The sequence below is a fragment of the Lampetra planeri genome, chromosome 62 (genome assembly GCF_965212315.1).
Source record: "Lampetra planeri chromosome 62, kcLamPlan1.2.h2, whole genome shotgun sequence".
Lineage (NCBI taxonomy): Eukaryota > Metazoa > Chordata > Hyperoartia > Petromyzontiformes > Petromyzontidae > Lampetra > Lampetra planeri.
The window spans coordinates 2,762,693-2,781,052 of NC_136168.1; the positions used below are offsets into that span (position 1 = coordinate 2,762,693).

Below are 18,360 nucleotides of genomic sequence, written 5' to 3' on the forward strand. Positions count from 1 at the left end.
TAATTACACTCAGTTAACAAAATACAATTAGCTAACAATAATTACACTAGTTAACAAAAATTACACTTAGTTAACAAAAAAAGAAAATTAGTTAACAATAATCACGCTTTGTTAAAAAATAATAATAAAGCATCTTGGTTCGCGCCGCGGCCTCCAACCAATGGCAGGCCGTCGCTCGCGGTGACGTCACCGGCGGCGGGGGGGCGGAACGGGTCAGAGGTCACGGCTGGCGCGCGGGGCACGAGGCCCACGTGAGCTAGGCGGGAGATTGAAGGCCTCAGGATTCTCTTTCTTTAAATTTTTAGTATTTTTTAAAAGACAATTGTCTCCCTTCACCCCTGCCCTCTGTCTCTCTCTCGTCTTCTCACACTGCTTCATCGACGGCTCGACACCCCCCCGGTATCTTCCGCGGTTCCTGCGGTGGTGGTGGGGAGCGGTGGTTCGCTATGAACCCGGCAAGCCGAATTCGATTCCCGCTCACGGCCAACACCCTGTGACGATTATCTGAACCGGTCCTGGGCTCTCCCCTAGGTCGACTCGGCCTCAAACGAGTACCCGGTGCGATGTGTAAACATCGCCACTGGGGGAGACAAAGGCGGTCGGGCGTGGTTCTGGCCACCCACCCCGTCGTGTGCCGTGCCGGCCTTTCATAGGTGCTCGCTAACAGCACTTGCCCCTACAGTCTGTTAAGGCTATACGGGGGATATTTATCTTTGTTGGGTGGTGGTGTGGGTCGTGGTGGTGGTGGTGCTGCTGGTGGTGGGTGCTAGTGGTGTTGGTGTGGGTGGTGGTGTGCGTGGTGGTGGTGGTTCTGGTGGTGGTGCTGGTGGTGGTTCTGGTGGTGCGGGTGGTGGTGGTGGTGGTGTGGGTGGTGGTTCTGGTGGTGTGGTGGAGCGGGTGGTGGTGCTGGTGGTGGTGGTGTGCGTGGTGGTGTTGGTGTGGGTGGTGGTTCTGGTGGTGTGGTGGTGCGGGTGGTGGTTCTGGTGGTGTGGTGGTGCGGGTGGTGGTGCTGGTGGTGGTGTGCGTGGTGGTGGTGGTGGTGGTGTGCGTGGTGGTGGTGGTGTGGGTGGTGGTGGTGCTGCTGCTGGTGGTGATGGTGTGCGTGGTGGTGGTGGTGGTGTTGGTGTGGGTGGTGGTTCTGGTGGTGTGGTGGTACGGGTGGTGGTGCTGGTGGTGTGGGTGGTGGCGGTGTGGGTGGTGGTGTGGGTGGTGCTGGTGGTGTGGGTGGTGGTGGTGTGTCTTGCCTGTTGCCGGTCAGATTCGGGGGCCTTAAGTTCGGGCACTTGCAGGAACGGCGGGTCACCTGCTCTTATCAAAGTTAGTTTTTATTTCCCATACTGCAGTGCTATTGTTAGTATCGTCGCCATGCATAATAAATGTGTTTTTTTTGGGGGGGGAGGGTTAGATCGTGTCGTAAGCCTCCGCCACCCGACACAACCTTAGCAAGATGTGAACACCCTCGCCTGGTATACAGCAGGTCGTGGGTGCGATCCCTGACCCTGACGCCTGCTGTGCGTTTGGAGTTTGCGTGTCTCCCCGTGGTTGTGTGGATTTTTTAAATCCTTTATATTAAGTTCGCTTGCTTGCTTGCTTAGGACTGTGCAAATCTTTCGGTCGTTTTTTAACCCACTTCCCGTGATCCAATCGAGCTGACATTTTCCACACAGACTCGTTGTGCTTGACAATTAATGTTTGTGGAAAAAAAATTCTCAAAAATGTTACACTTTTTAGGACAAAAATATTATATTTAATTACCAATTGCTTAATGGTGCAATGCAATCATCTGACCCATAGGTGGCAGCCATCTCAAGCCAGAGGACGAGAGGACTCTAGCCGCCACGCGTATAAAGGATTTATAGTGAAAAACTTTTTTTTACGGGTTATACTTGTTCCGGGTCCTCCCGTTCTCCCCCACCCACAACCCACACCACATGTAGAAACACGCGTTTAGATTATTTGGATGCTGTCCATTTCCACACGATGATTAGCCACTAAGTTGAGCTATCATTTGTGATAGCCAGGCTTCTTAAAAAGTAATGCTATTTAGATCAGTGGGCCTTACCTGGTAAAACCTTTGTGTGTGTCTCCTGTTCAGCATACAATGTCACACTCCTCTGATATAACTGCCAGGATGTCAGGTTTGGCCTGTGAGTATCCTATGTCAATTGAGAGGATTGAAAGTGCGGGCTTTTTTTGTCCACACTCCTCTTGGGTGGACACGGTTGGTTTATGAGTGGTTAATGGATTTGGCCTTACGAGGAATAACCCTCCAGAAGTTACCGGGATGCACCACGAGGAAGGTATAATGCATCCCCGTCTCTCGTGAACTCACAGAGCTTTTGACCAATCCGACCAAGATGGTCGTCATGAGAAGCACACCACATGGATAATCTTCTGAGATGCCCTGCAGCACCACAATGCTACTCAAGACTTGGCTTTGCCAACACCAGAAGCGGTGGCCTGTGCAGAATATTGGTAAAGGGCCGTCCGCATAGGTTGGACAGGAGACATGACGCGCAAGAAGAAGAAGAACCTGGTAAAAATTAAATGGTTGAGTTAGTTGTACCAGGTAAGGCCCATTGAGCTGTGTAGATCTTTTTCAGAAGTGACCCTGACAGTCACAAATGATGGCACAACGAAGCGGCTTATCACGTGAAAATGTATTGTCAGTCGCCAAATGCTCCAAAAATGCACGTTGAAAAACTCCTCTCTCTCTTCCACCGTGTGGCACTTGCAGACCTTCCCTGGCCCTTCGTCCTCCCCCCCCCTCCGATCCTCCCGGCGCTGCCCTCAAGTCGCCGACCATGAAGATCGCCGTGGAAGGCTGCTGCCACGGAGAGTTGGACCGCATCTACGAGACGATCGCCTACCTGGAGAACCGCGAGGGCATCACGGTCGACCTGCTGCTCTGCTGTGGCGACTTCCAAGCCGTGCGCAATGAGGCCGACCTCAAGTGTGTCGCCGTGCCACCCAAGTACAGGCAAATGCAGACCTTCTACAAGTAAGCCTAGCTCCCCATTCGCCCGTCCCATCAGTTCGCTTCTCTAGCGTGGGGCCAGAGCGGAATTCGGGTTGCCCGACTACTGGAAGTGGAAAATGTTTTAGCTGGTAGCACCTCCGATTAGCACCGTCGGCTACGTAGGGTGCGAAAGATCTTCTTGGTTCTTTCGGTAAAGTCACGTAGAAGGGAAATAACTAAATAATAAAAATAAAACATAATAAAATAATTCTCACGACGTTTCGGCCACAACGCAAGCAGCCGTCATCAGGTGAAGAATGAAACACCACCAAGCTTGGAGCGTATATTTAAGCTGGGCTGGAGGGGGAAGAAGATGTTCAACATCCGTGCATACGCGCGTCAGTTTGTGTATACGGCTCGTACAAGTGCATTATGTTAAGACAATAATTGTTCAATGAGGTGAATGCGGCATTCATTTTCGTAGATTGAATGAAATTTGTAGAATTGCTGGGGTTTTAGTTGGTACCAGTGTAATAAACGACTGGACCACGATGTCTGGCTCAGTGTCCTTTATTCGGTTCGTGCTGTACACCCACACGGCTGTCTTTACTCTGTAGCTTCTCCACGGTGCTGACTCCAATGTCGGCCCGATCCACAACAGCAGCCCCGCTGCTGTTTCTCTCACACAGCCCCCCTTGGCTGTACTCGCTGCAACTCCTCTCTCTCCACAGCTCTGACAGCCTCGTGCTGTCTCCCTCTCTCCCTCCGCAGCTCTGACAGCCTCGTGCTGTCTCTCTCTCTCTCCGCAGCTCCTCCTGGCAGCCACACCGCTGCCTCTAACACGCAGCCCTTCTGGCTGTCTCCTCTGCAGCTGCACACCACTCCGCAGCTTCCTCTTGTCTTCGGGGTTGGCTCCCGATGGCCGTCGGCGCCCCCCCCTCTTCTCACTCGCCCGCGTGGCCTCACTCTTTTCCGCTCACACCCCGACTGACTTCCCCTTCCGGTTTACCCGCTTAAGGACCCGAACCTTCCACCCACGTCACATGACTCCACCCCCCGTGACGTCACATCCGGAAGGTCGCTTACGCCCGCATTACACCACCCTCCCCCGTAGAAAAATCCCAGCCGACCTCGGCTGACCAATAGCAAATCGTAATGCGGCGAACCGAGCTTCCCCCCCTAAAGGACACTAAGCATACAATGTAACAGCAAGAACAACAACAACAACGCAATTAACATCAACGAACGTACAAAAAGCATGCAATAAATACAACTGTAAGAAAAAAAAATAACAAGACAGCAACAATCAACGAAACGTAAGCGATTTGGAACGTGTGCGGGTCGCCGGCCCGTCCCGGACGGTCGGCGGCCCACTCGCAGAACGGGAACGCGATGAAAGTCGAGGAATGACAGGGGGTAATCCCCCTGTCGCAGCTGGAAGTCCACCGACGTCCCGTGTCCCTAAAGAGTTAGTCTTGGGCTTGTCCTGTGACCGTGCCCGCAGCTGGGTCGGAAGGGCTGCAGGGCTCGAAGGTCCCGCAGACCTGGCAGGCGTCCTCCGAGCAGGGCCCCTCGTCCCCCGCAATGTCACGGCCGGCCTGTCTGGAACAGGTACGACAGGCGCTCTAGCAAGATCAATGGACGCAGGCAGGGGAGAGTCAGCAGCAACAGACCCCGGCAAGGCAACATTGGGGGATGACGCATCATGTAAGGGAGCAACATATGGTTTCAAGCGCGACGTATGCACAACCCAGCGACGAGACCCAATCTGGACGCGTGCTGACTGTGGGTTGGGAACCGCAATGAGGCGTACGGGACCATGCCAGGGTTTGTGCAATTTCGGCGAGGTCCCCGGACGTACCTGTGGACAATGAAGCCAGGCTAGGTCCCCAACCTTCCAAGGGCACTCCCCCTCAGACCGTCGCGCATATCGCTCGTTCCGGGCCTGGGCTTTGGCCGTAGCCACGCGGGCATTCTCCCGCGCCTCCGTGACTCGGCGAACCGTGTCCTGAATGTATTCAGGAAGTGGTTTACGAGGTCCCTTCACCCCAGTTCCCAATTGCACATCCACCGGCGGCACGTTTTCCCGACCATACATAAGGTAAAACGGCGAATATCTTGTAGCCGCATGAGGCGTCATCCTGTACGCCGAAAGCACCCCGGGGATGTGCAGATCCCAATCTGATTGTTGTTCACTCACGGTATGGCAAAGCATGGCAGACAATGTCCTGTTCAGCCGTTCAACCATACCATCCGTCTGCGGATGGTATGGGGATGTCCGTACTTTCTTAGTCCCAAGGCCCGCGCACACTTCCGCCAATAATTTAGAAGAGAAATTCCTGCCCTGGTCCGTGAGGAGTCTCTCAGGCGCCCCCTTATCCATAATATACCCAAACAAAAAGGCGTCGGTAATGGCCGCGGCCGACTGATCGGGCAACGGCCAGGCCATCGGCCAACGGGAGAGGTACTCAACCCCTACCAGCAAATATTTATTACCCCTCGCCGATGGTGGAAAAGGTCCCAATATGTCCAGTGCCACCAATTCATTGACTCGAGACACCTGAATCGACTGGAGAGGCGGCACGTAAGGATGTTTCGGCGGCTTACGTTGTGCACACGCAGGGCACGCGCGCACGTGCCCTACGACATCTGTCGCCATGCCGTGCCAAAAATAATGACGTTGCAACGTCAACAAGGTCTTCTGCACCCCTAAATGTAAGAGAGTGTCACAATGGAGGGTTCTAATCAACTCGAATCGCAAGGACGTTGGTACCACCAGGCGCCAACGTTCCTGGAACCCCTCCCGCCACATAAGCAGACCATCTCGGAGAGCGGTTTGCGGCCCCACAGCCGTACTCGGACTCCCATTGTCCTTAGCAGACCGCTTCCGCAAGGACACCAATGACTCATCCATCATCTGTTCCCGGATCCAGACAGACCGCGGCAGATTCAAAACCCCGTCAGCCGGTCCCGGTTCCATCGGAGTGTCCGACTTCTCGACGGCCAACGTAAGCGGCTGAGGGGGGTTTGGAATCGGCGAACACCTATGCGTCCCCGACTCACATTTACAAGGGGCGCGCCACGGTAATCTGGAAAGTGCGTCAGCGTTCGCATGGCGCACTCCCTTCCGATGTTGAATTTGGAAGGAAAATTCCTGTAGCGTGTCCAACCAACGTGCCAACTGTCCGGATGGCTGGTCAATTTTAAGGGCATATTGCAAGGCCGCATGATCCGTACGCACAATAAAAGAACGACCGTAGAGGTATGGTCGAAATTGCCGTAGGAAAAAAACAACCGCCAATAGTTCTCTGCGAGTGACACAGTAGCGGGTTTCCGCAGGAGACAAGACTCGGCTACCATACGCCACGACACGCTCTACACCCCCTTTAGACTGTGATAACACCGCCCCAATACCTGTGTCACTCGCGTCCGTATCAAGAATGAATGGGTGATCGAAATCGGGATAATCCAATGTTGGGGCCGTGGCCAATAGATCACGCAGACTCCGAAAGGCCGCCTCCTCCGGCTGTCCCCAAACAAACTTCCGTCCTTTACCCGTAAGGAGATGCAAGGGCCTCGCAATCGTCGCAAAACCCGGCACAAATCTTCGGTAATACGAGGCAAATCCCAAAAACCGCCGAACATCCCCCACGGTGGCCGGAGTCGGCCAATCCCGGACGCACGCCGTCTTTTCCGGATCCGTGGACACTCCCTCAGCACTCACAATGTGCCCCAAATAGCGGACGGACCGTTGCAGTAGGTGACATTTCTTTGGTTTGAATTTCAATTTGGCAGAACGCATCCTCGTGAACACTGTCTCCAGCCGCGTCAAATGCTCATCAAATGTGCGGCTGAAGACAATAATATCGTCCAAATATATAAGACACGTCTCCCACTGCAACCCCGTCAAAACGAGCTCCATCAATCTTTGAAATGTAGCAGGGGCCGCATTCAATCCCATCGGGAGACAGTTGAATTGAAATAACCCCTGCGGCGTACGGAATGCGGTTTTCTCCCCTGAGGACTCGTCAAGGGGAAGCTGCCAAAATCCCGAAGAGAGGTCCAGTGTGGAAAAGAACTTAGCCCCCGACAATGCGTCGAGGGAGTCATCCATACGCGGCAGGGGGTACGCATCTGCCACCGATATCTTATTCAATTTGCGGAAATCAACACAAAATCGCAATTTGCCATCCTTCTTCTTAACCAAGACGACTGGAGCGCCCCATGGGCTGTTAGATGGCGATATAATGTCCGCAGCCAACATGTCTTCCACTGCCCCCCGTACGTGTTCTCGCTCCGCAGGACTCATCCGATGCGAATTTAATCGAATAGGGGCAGCATCGGCCGTCTCAATGTGATGGTAAAGCAACGAAGTGCGGCCCAAATCCAAATCATCGGAGCTGAACACATCGGAATATGTCAACAACAATTTACGCAGCGCACCACGTTGCTCCATGGACAGGGAAGAATTTCCGTCACATAATTGAGCAACCCAACGATCATCCGAACTCCTTGGCTCGGAAACCCCAGCAACAACTCCCCGGCTATGTGGACAATCATGGGTCGCAAACGCCGTAGTGGCATGTGCCACAACCGTACCGGCCGGGACACGGACGTTTTCTCCCCCCGCATTAAGCACCTGTAAAAACGGTAATTGATCCGGCCGGACGATGGTCTGTGCCCCCACTAACGCCAACCCGGTTGTTATCGTGGCGGACGGTGACAACAAGACCCCTACTGCTCCTAGCCGATCAGGCAGGGGCTTCCGATACCGCAAGGGTATAAGCATCTGTGTACCAGGTGGGATGTCCACAGATGCGACGGACAGCGCCTGCACTTGTACGGCCGAAGCAGGTCGCCCCCAGGGCGACGGCAGAAACGAGATTTGACGGCCCCCCGGCAGTTCAATACAATTCTCATTGATTTTGATCAAAATGGGCATCTTAGCCAAAAAATCGGTGCCTAACAAACAAGGAACCGCCAAAGTTCTCGATATCAACACAACACCCGAGGCCGACACATCCCCAATAGATATCTTAGCATCCACCTGACCCACGATACCCATGCTACCCCCGTTCGCAGCGACGCACGACCCATAAACCGGACGCACAGCCCCCGGCGGGATGCCCAACAGATGGAAAATGACATCCGAAATAATAGTCGCAGACGCGCCGGAGTCGACCAAAATGCGTACGTCCACCCCTTGTATAGACCCCGGTACAGTGGACGAGCCCGTAGCGGCCGCGACGACTCTCCGTGCCAACTTGCGCCACTGCGTGACCGAGCGACAAGGCCCCGTCGAAGGGCATGCTTTAACCACAACGTTAGGATGGCGCAACGACGGTGATGGGTGAGGTGTAAAGCCTTGCCGAGTGTCTGGTGCGTGCCGACATGCCTGTTTCGGAGGATCTTTAGCCGACTTGACCGGTGCCGAGGCCTCCTGCTGCGGCGGAGCCGGGAAGCGGGCCCAGCAGTCTCTGGCGTAGTGGCCCCTACGCCCGCAGCGGAAACATTCGGCCTCGTTGCGCCGAAGCGCAGGCCTCGCCTCCTGACGGCCCCGTTCTGGTAGCGCCGCGCGCGGTCTCGGCCCGCCGCGTCCCGTCCATGGAGCGGAGGCGGCCGTCAGTTGTTGAGGGCCCCGGTCATCCGGAACATAGACAGCCTGCGCAGGGTTCCACCCCAGCGCATCCCCTTCTTTGACGGGCCCCCCCGTCCACGCCGTCACTTGTTTCCAGCGACGGAGGTTGAATTGCGCATCGAGACACTTAGCAGCCGTCCGGGAAGTTAGCTTCTCATGCCCACACACAGGCATGGGGATCCCTAGATCCCGAGACAGCTCCAACATTTTCCCTAATATGAGAGGCTCGAGCAGGTCCTGTGGCGTCTCAGGATAAGCTGCCATGGCCAGCTCCAGCACCGCACCCCTGAACGCCACGGGCGACTCCTCTGGTGCTCGTTGTCGTTGAGCGAATCGCCGATGCGCATCATCTGGTGGCTCATAAGCATCGGCCATTTCTTGAAAAACACCACATAAAGTTGCCTTCTTATCGGTCGTTATGGAACGGAAGAATCGGACAGATTCGTCGTCCAGGAGAGTCGGCAACACCTCCAAAGCCTCCGCATCGGTCCATCTTGCTGTGCGTACCGCCGCCAAGAAGCGGCAGGCGAACGCGCTCCAGTCCCCACCGACGGAAAATTATTTAACCGTTGTAAGGTGGCGACTCCGACTCCTCTTCCCGCCGTCTTCCAATGGTGGTGGTTGTGATGGCAAATTCAAAATGGCGTCGGCCCGCGGCGTGGCCAAGATGGCGGTTTGGCGCCACGGAGCGCGCAAAATGGCGGCCTCTTGCCGCGTGGGCAATGGCGGCGGCAGGACAGGCAACGTGGCGGCCCACGGAGCACCAATTGCATCATTCATCGTCCCTGGCGCGACGAGATGGCATAGATGCGCCAGGACGTCCTTAAGTGCCTCCAGTTGTACCGCCATCGCTTGCCATCGTTGATCCGCGTCTGATGATGTCGACGGACCCGCCACCGCGCCAACATCCTCCACTCCCGTTCCCGTGGTCGCCTCAGCCGGGCTCTCCTCCACCACCCCAACAGGATCCGTGGTTGGAGGGAGTTCGTCGTCGTCGGACGAAGAAGCCGATGCAGGCGCCGGATTAACTTTCTTCCTCACTTGTTTCGACATGCCGTTGCACTTCCGACACCAGTGTAATAAACGACTGGACCACGATGTCTGGCTCAGTGTCCTTTATTCGGTTCGTGCTGTACACCCACACGGCTGTCTTTACTCTGTAGCTTCTCCACGGTGCTGACTCCAATGTCGGCCCGATCCACAACAGCAGCCCCGCTGCTGTTTCTCTCACACAGCCCCCCTTGGCTGTACTCGCTGCAACTCCTCTCTCTCCACAGCTCTGACAGCCTCGTGCTGTCTCCCTCTCTCCCTCCGCAGCTCTGACAGCCTCGTGCTGTCTCTCTCTCTCTCCGCAGCTCCTCCTGGCAGCCACACCGCTGCCTCTAACACGCAGCCCTTCTGGCTGTCTCCTCTGCAGCTGCACACCACTCCGCAGCTTCCTCTTGTCTTCGGGGTTGGCTCCCGATGGCCGTCGGCGCCCCCCCCTCTTCTCACTCGCCCGCGTGGCCTCACTCTTTTCCGCTCACACCCCGACTGACTTCCCCTTCCGGTTTACCCGCTTAAGGACCCGAACCTTCCACCCACGTCACATGACTCCACCCCCCGTGACGTCACATCCGGAAGGTCGCTTACGCCCGCATTACACCAGCAAGTAAAGTGTTTGATGTGGGCCTTTGCCTGAAACGTTGATCCTTTTTAAGCCAGTCTTATTGTTAAATGTGTTCAAATGTTTTGTTATTCATGCTTGTAAACCACTGCCAATGCAGCGTCACCAAATAATTTACTCTGAAGTAGGGCCATTGCTTGAAACGTCATCTTTGGTATGTTTTTTAAGGCAGCGTTAATGATGAATGGTGATTTATGATGCTGTTGTTGCTTTTGCAGTGGCTTATTTATTTTGTTCAAGCGACGCATTCATACCTGTCGTTTGCTTTCGCGATCAATATCATCCATAATAAGAGGTTTTTGGGTTACATTGTGTAATTATAAATGTGTCGTTAAACCCGCCACAACCCGACACAGCCCATTAACCATGTTTGTGTAATAAACAAAACGTGCCAATTCGTTACTAGTTCAGCACCACCGCTGTGTTGGAGAGTAAACCCACAAAATTTACAATTCGAGTACGACGTTTCGCCAGCAATTAAAACGAGCATCATCAGCCAGTTTTGGCGGACGGCCAGTCGTGACATGTTTTGTTTACTTGATAAATCTTACTAATTGGCTGTTTTGGGTGGTGCCGAATTTAACGACTCATTTATATTTCCCCATTCTATCCCAAAAGCCTCTTATTATGGATCATTTGAGTTTTCTTACCACTTTTCGATGTAAAGCTTTCGTGACTGCAGGGATTCATCTTCTTGGTTCTTTCGGTAAAGTCACGTAGAAGGGAAATAATAAAATAATAAAAATGAAACATAATAAAAAAAAAATTATCTTGATTCTTTCGGTAAAGTCACGTAGAAGGGAAATAATAAAATAATAAAAATAAAACAATAAAATATTTTTTTATTATGTTATATTCTTATTATTTAAAAAAACATAATAAAAATAAAACATAATAAAATATTTTTGTATTATGTTTTATTTTTATTTTATTATTTCCCTTCTACGTGACTTGACCGACAGAACCAAGAAGATTTCTTACCACTCTTAGTACTTTTCCCCTATCTTGCATTGCTCCAAAGTTGCTATTCAAGTGTTTGGTGTGCAAGAATATGTGGCTCAGGGTGACGCTTGTGACAATTCCACGCCACTTACCTGGTGAATAAATAAAGGTTCTCTTAACCACTGTTCCTACGAACTACGAGTTTGTCTTAATCGCGTGTGTCTCCCGCACAGACTACAGGCCGTCAGCACTTGCCAATGTTTATTTCGGGTCCACCCGCCGTCTTTAACGCGTTCGCTGAAGTGACGCGGGCGTCTGCCTGTCGCTGTGCAGGTACTACTCTGGAGAAAAGAAAGCGCCGATCCTGACCGTATTCATTGGAGGAAACCACGAGGCTGCCAATCACTTACAAGAGTTGTCTTACGGAGGCTGGGTTGCACCCAACATATTCTATATGGGTAAGCTCGCATTGACCTCCGCGCTTAATGAGCATGCATTGGGTTGTCTTTTTTAAATCCTTTATATTAAGTTCACTTGCTTGCGCGCTTACGACCGTGCAAATCTTTCGGTCGTTTTTTTACCCACTTCCCGTGATCCAATCGAGCTGACATTTTGCACACAGACTCGTTGTGCGTGACAATTAATTTTCGTGAAAAAAAAATTCCAAAATTTTCCACTTTTTAGGATTTTTTTTTTTCATATTTAATTTAAAATACCAATGTGATCAAAATGAAACTCTTACTCAAGAAAAACAGAAATGAATTATAAAATAATGCCACGCATATAAAGGATTTATAGTGAAAAACTTAGTTTTTACGAGTTAATTTTTTTGACTTACTGAGTTGGATGTGTGGGTTTTCGTATGTCAAGAAGAGCTCGGGGGTGTAAAGCACGTGCTCCTTCGTTGCGTTGTGTTCCATTGCAGGCTACGCAGGCGTGGTGCGCTATGGTGGTTTGAGGATAGGTGGCCTCTCCGGGATATACAAGCAGCACGATTACTGGAAAGGTGCGCCGGGGGTCACTTGCCTGCGGTAACCCGTTGTGGCTGCAGCGATTTTCACATTTAAATGCCAAAACGTGAAACATCCCGCAAACTACATAAAGGATTTTCCGGTCCGTTAACTCCGTTGTTGTCCAGGACTGACGGTGTGCAAAGGGGTAGAACACACTAGTTTGTTCTAGATTTGAAGCTTTCGTGACTGCAAGGATTCATATTCTTAGGTTTTTTTCGGTAAAGTCACGTATGTAAAACATTAAAATTAATAAAATAAAAATCACGACGTTTCGGAGGCAACACAAGCTTCCGTCTTCAATGTTTTACCCACGTGACTTTACCGAAAAAAACCTAAGAATATGAACACTAGTTTGTTATAACACTCATTCTTAAGGATTATTGCAATTGTTTATGATTTTATAAAAAAATTATGCATATGTTTTTAAGTTAAGTGTACTCTCACTTTTTCACACTCTCACCTGGTTCAGTCTCTCACCTGGTTCAGTCTCTCACCTGTCCAGACTCTCACCTGGTTCAGTCTCTCACCTGGTTCAGTCTCTCACCTGTCCAGACTCTCACCTGGTTCAGTCTCTCACCTGGTTCAGTCTCTCACCTGTTCAGTCTCTCACCTGTCCAGACTCTCACCTGGTTCAGTCTCTCACCTGGTTCAGTCTCTCACCTGTCCAGACTCTCACCTGGTTCAGTCTCTCACCTGTCCAGACTCTCACCTGGTTCAGTCTCTCACCTGTCCAGACTCTCACCTGGTTCAGTCTCTCACCTGGTTCAGTCTCTCACCTGTCCAGACTCTCACCTGGTTCAGTCTCTCACCTGGTTCAGTCTCTCACCTGTTCAGTCTCTCACCTGGTTCAGTCTCTCAACTGGTTCAGTCTCTCACCTGTACAGTCTCTCACCTGGTTCAGTCTCTCACCTGGTTCAGTCTCTCACCTGTCCAGGATCTCACCTGGTTCAGTCTCTCACCTGGTTCAGTCTCTCACCTGGTCCAGTCTCTCACCTGTCCAGACTCTCACCTGGTTCAGTCTCTCACCTGGTTCAGTCTCTCACCTGTTTCAGTCTCTCACCTGGTTCAGTCTCTCACCTGTCCAGACTCTCACCTGGTTCAGTCTCTCACCTGGTTCAGTCTCTCACCTGTTCAGTCTCTCACCTGGTTCAGTCTCTCACCTGGTCCAGTCTCTCACCTGTCCAGACTCTCACCTGGTTCAGTCTCTCACCTGTACAGTCTCTCACCTGGTTCAGTCTTTCACCTGGTTCAGTCTCTCACCTGTACAGTCTCTCACCTGGTTCAGTCTCTCACCTGGTTCAGTCTCTCACCTGTCCAGGATCTCACCTGGTTCAGTCTCTCACCTGGTTCAGTCTCTCACCTGGTCCAGTCTCTCACTTGTCCAGACTCTCACCTGGTTCAGTATCTCACCTGGTTCAGTCTCTCACCTGTTTCAGTCTCTCACCTGGTTCAGTCTCTCACCTGGTTCAGTCTCTCACCTGTCCAGGCTGACACGGAAGTTTGAGGCTGTGGTTGACCTCACCCCGAGTTCACAATCAAACATTGCGTCCGATTCATGAAATCCGCGCGCGTTGTAGATTGTATTTACTATGAAGCTTGAGCTTTGCAACTCTCCCTCCCCCCTCTGATGATATTGTCACGTTCATGGTAAGTAGGGCGTTATCGTAAACCAGTTTTTGCTGACGTTTGCTGCGAACGGGGAGAAACTCATCGGACACAGAGGTGCATGCGGACTGGTTTTAGACCCAACAGTAAAGTCAGATTGACACGTAGTAGGCTTTCACGACCAATGTTATTCACCTTAAAGGTTTTTTTGGTTTGATCGCTTCGTGTGTAAATGTGTCGTAACCCTCCACATCCCGACACAGCCAAGTAAGGTTTGTCACGTCAGCAAAACGCTCCAATTAGTTACCACTTGAGCCCACCGGTGTGTTGGAGAGTAAATCCGCAGTGTTTGCAACTTGAGTAGTACGACGTTTCGCCAGCAATTACATCCAGCATCGCAGGGACAGAATAGCGAAGCGATCCGCCTGCAACAAAACGGTCGCCACGTTGTTTTTTATTCGCAAAATAGGACGGTGCTAAAACTCGGGCAGACATTGGTAAGATTCGTTTGCCATCCTTCGGCAGTGCCTAAGACGAACAGGTTACCCCTGACGCATTCGACAGGAGTAGGCGGTCATGGCTTTACCGTACTGGTGATTTCTAATAAGGGTGAAACCGGTATCAAATTTGCCTCTTCGTCCCGCTGCTCCCCATAGTGACACGGCCACAATTTCCACTCTCTGTGTTGACCTGAAACAAGGATTGGGGCAGGCGTCACAGATGCGGTTTCGTGATATCACGCGGACACACAGGGCTCGCACGGAAGTGTACTTATGCACTTTGTAAATTTGTATTTGTGTTTAACGACTTGCTTACCTTTTCCTCTGCTTTTCACTCCCTATCGCAGTTTGCGTTGTTGTTGTCGTTGTAAATTTGCCGAAAGAACCAAGAAGATGAATCCCTGCAGTCACGAAAGCTTTAAATCGAAATTCTTGGAGTTTGTCGTGCGCTTAACCCCTTACGCCCGCCCCCCCACGTATTATCTCACCCGCCCCTGTTTGCGCTGTAGGTCACTTTGAAAGTCCTCCCTACAACCAGAACACTTTGCGGAGCGCCTACCACGTGCGCAACTTTGACGTCTTCAGGTTAAAGCAGGCAAGTGCCTTCTTGTGCACGTTGACGCTGCGCTGTGGCATACAGCGGTGCGCCGGGACACGGCACTGTTTCACCGCGCACACGCCGTGACACGGAGCGCCGTGACGCCGTGCCGTGTAGCCGCGCACACGCCGTGACACGGAGCGCCGTGACGCCGCGCTCGTGTCAACACTGGCCGTTCAACGGCGAGTCTGAAACGTCAATCGAAATCGCTTCAAATGTCTCGCGGTACGCGCCGACTGATGGCGGGCGTGCCGCGGCTTCGCTGCGATACCGAAATGCAACGGCCTCGCTGATCTCGGCACGGAGCTGTGGACCATCGTCACGCGAACTCCGGTCATCCCCGTGGCTCAGAGGTCGCAAACGGGTTTTGACTCCGTACCCGTACCCGTACCCGGCCGCACCAGGGTCGCAAACGGGTACCCGTACCCGGCCGTACCCGTACCCTACCCGTACCCGGCATGGGTACGGGTAGGGTACGGGTATCGGGTACCCGATTGCGACCTCTGGGATGAAGCCATGTTGCAGGTGCGGGTGGGTTGATTCTAGGAACTTGAATTGTGAGAAGAGACAAGACGTTGGGAAATGAGTGACAAACGGTTACTCACCAGTGACTCACGGCCTACCCGTACCCGGCCGCACCAGGGTCGCAAACGGGTTCCCGTACCCGGCCGGGTACGGGTAGCAGGGTATTGGGTAGGGTACGGGTATCGGGTACCCGGTTGCGACCTCTGCCGTGGCGGTGGCTTTTGGCTCGACCACCGAACAAAGATTGCGGTCACCGCATCGCGCTGCGCTTTCAGACTCGCTTCCGTGGCCGTCTGGAACGCTCTTCCTTCCGGAGAGTAGGAAGCCGGAAGCCACTAGAGCTCTGCACTTTTCTTTAGAACTGCTTTTTGTGTTTCGATTTAAAGCTTTCGTGACTGCAGGGATTCATCTTCTTTCGGTAAAGTCACGTAGAAGGGAAATAATAAAAATTAACGTAATTAAATATAATTATCACGACGTTTCATTGGAGCGCTGTCTTTCAGACAGCTCTGTCTTCAACTGAGGACTGCTGCTTGTGTTGTGGCCGAAACGTCGTGAGAATTTAATCTTATTATGTTTTATTATTTTATTATTTTCCTTCTACGTGACTTTACCGAAAGAACCAAGAAGATGCTATTCGTGTGTTTAGTTTATTGTCCTTCCCCCGCACCTCCGATTCGCGCCGTTGGCTACGTCGCGCTTTAAAGAAGTTTCAACGTACGCACTTACACGCATGTATCAGAATTATAATATTAATGTCCAGTATTAATACTATTAATGTGCAGTATTTCACAGGTGTCCAGTAACATGCAACAGCGCATCCGAAACGTCGATCGAAAATCGCTTCCAAACGGCCCACCACGTCGCTCGCCGTATAATTGCGGCACAGTTCTACTACGACCGCGAAGTCGACCGCCCGTTTCTCGCCTTTCCTTTTGGAGCGCAGCCTTCAGCCGCCCGTCGCGTTCGGTAACCCCCCCCTTCCCTCGCCCCCCCCCCCCACCCTCCCGTCTCGCCCCAGCGCAGCTGCGTCTCCCTCTCGACGTCTTCATGTCGCACGACTGGCCGCGTGGCATCTACCGCTACGGCCGCTCCGAGGAGCTTGTGCGGCGCAAGCGACACTTCCAGAACGAGGTGGAGACCAACACGCTGGGCAGCCCCGCGGCCGCCGAGCTGCTGCACCACCTGCGGCCCACGTACTGGTTCTCGGCGCACCTCCACGTCAAGTTCGCCGCCTTCGTCGAGCACAAGGTGCGTCGCTCCCACTTTCATCCGCGTGCGGTGCCGCGTGATTTTCACCAAAGTTAAACGGTCGTTGTCTTACGGGGCGACACGCTGTTGCCCGTGTCCCGTGCTCGACGTGTCTTGTCGGTGAACCGTTTCGTGTCCGGAGCTTTTCTCTCGGTCGAGTGAAGTGCCCGTAAGAGTTCCCCGGTTAAAGCTGCGGTTCTTCACCTTCACTGCGGACTTGCAGTAAAGGTGAAGAACCACTCTCACTGCCCTTTGACTGTCACTGCCCGTAGACTTTCACTGCCATAGACTCTCACTGCCCATATACTTTCATTGCCATAGACTCTCACTGCCCATAGACTCACACTGTCCATAGACTCACTGCCCATAGACTCTCACTGCCCATAGACTCACACTGCCCATAGACTCAACACTGCCCATAGACTCAACACTGCCCATAGACTCAACACTGTCCATAGACTCAACACTGCCCATAGACTCAACACTGCCCATAGACTCTCACTGCCCATAGACTCTCACTGTCATAGACTCACGTTGCCCATAGAATTTCACTGCCCATAGACTCTCACTGTCCATAGACTTTCACTGCCCATAGACTCAACACTGCCCATAGATTCACACTGCCCATAGACTCTCACTGCCCATAGACTCACACTACCCATAGACTCACACTGCCCATAGACTCTCACTGTCCATAGACTCACACTGCCCATAGACTCAACACTGCCCATAGACTCACACTGCCCATAGACTCACACTGCCCATCGACTCAACACTGCCCATAGACTCACACTGCCCATAGACTCACACTGCCCATAGACTCAACACTGCCCATAGACTCTCACTGCCCATAGACTCTCACTGCCCATAGACTCAACACTACCCATAGATTCACACTGCCCATAGACTCTCACTGCCCATAGACTCACACTGCCCATCGACTCAACACTGCCCATAGACTCACACTGCCCATAGACTCACACTGCCCATAGACTCACACTGCCCATCGACTCAACACTGCCCATAGACTCACACTGCCCATCGACTCAACACTGCCCATAGACTCACACTGCCCATAGACTCACACTGCCCATAGACTCAACACTGCCCATAGACTCTCACTGCCCATAGACTCACACTACCCATGGACTCAACACTACCCATAGACTCTCACTGCCCATAGACTCTCACTGCCCATAGACTCATACTGCCCATAGATTAGTGGTGCTTAAACTTTACCGCAAGCTTGCACCCCTTTGCTTCTGAATTATAAAAAAAAATGTAATGTTAGTAGATGCGTAGGGTTTGATGAAACAAAGTAATTGTACTTGCGTGCCCCGTGTTTAATTTGTGCTTTCGATAGTTAACCTTCTAAAACCAAAACATCTGGTCATGCCTTGCTACCCCCCCGAAAGGGGCGTCTCACCCCCGGGTTCAGAGCCCCTGGGTTTCAAAGTGACGTTCACAGATCATATTTTTATTCTCCCCCCACCCCTCTAGAAAAAGGAAGGGGAGGACGCCGTGAAGACGACGCGCTTCTTGGCGCTGGACAAATGCCTTCCTCAGCGGGAGTTTTTACAGGTGGGGTCCCCTCCCCCGTCCTCCGCCCCCCCCCCTCGTGTCGAGATTTTACGTCGAGACCGCTGGGCGGTAGCGTCGGCTG

The 18,360-nt window shown here is 52.4% G+C and overlaps 1 protein-coding gene across 1 annotated transcript in view; it reads left to right on the forward strand.

Annotated features, from left to right (window-relative positions):
• The first annotated feature begins 229 nt into the window (after positions 1–229).
• LOC144736650 (lariat debranching enzyme-like) overlaps positions 230–18,360 on the forward strand; it is an 18,935-nt gene continuing 804 nt past the window's right edge. Inside the window, exons 1-7 of the mRNA XM_078619221.1 lie at positions 230–399; positions 2,738–3,001; positions 11,539–11,663; positions 12,131–12,211; positions 14,833–14,918; positions 16,473–16,697; positions 18,198–18,278. Of these exons, the coding sequence (XP_078475347.1) occupies positions 2,805–3,001; positions 11,539–11,663; positions 12,131–12,211; positions 14,833–14,918; positions 16,473–16,697; positions 18,198–18,278 (795 nt within the window). The 5' untranslated portion in view covers positions 230–399; positions 2,738–2,804. The remainder of the gene's footprint in view (positions 400–2,737; positions 3,002–11,538; positions 11,664–12,130; positions 12,212–14,832; positions 14,919–16,472; positions 16,698–18,197; positions 18,279–18,360) is intronic.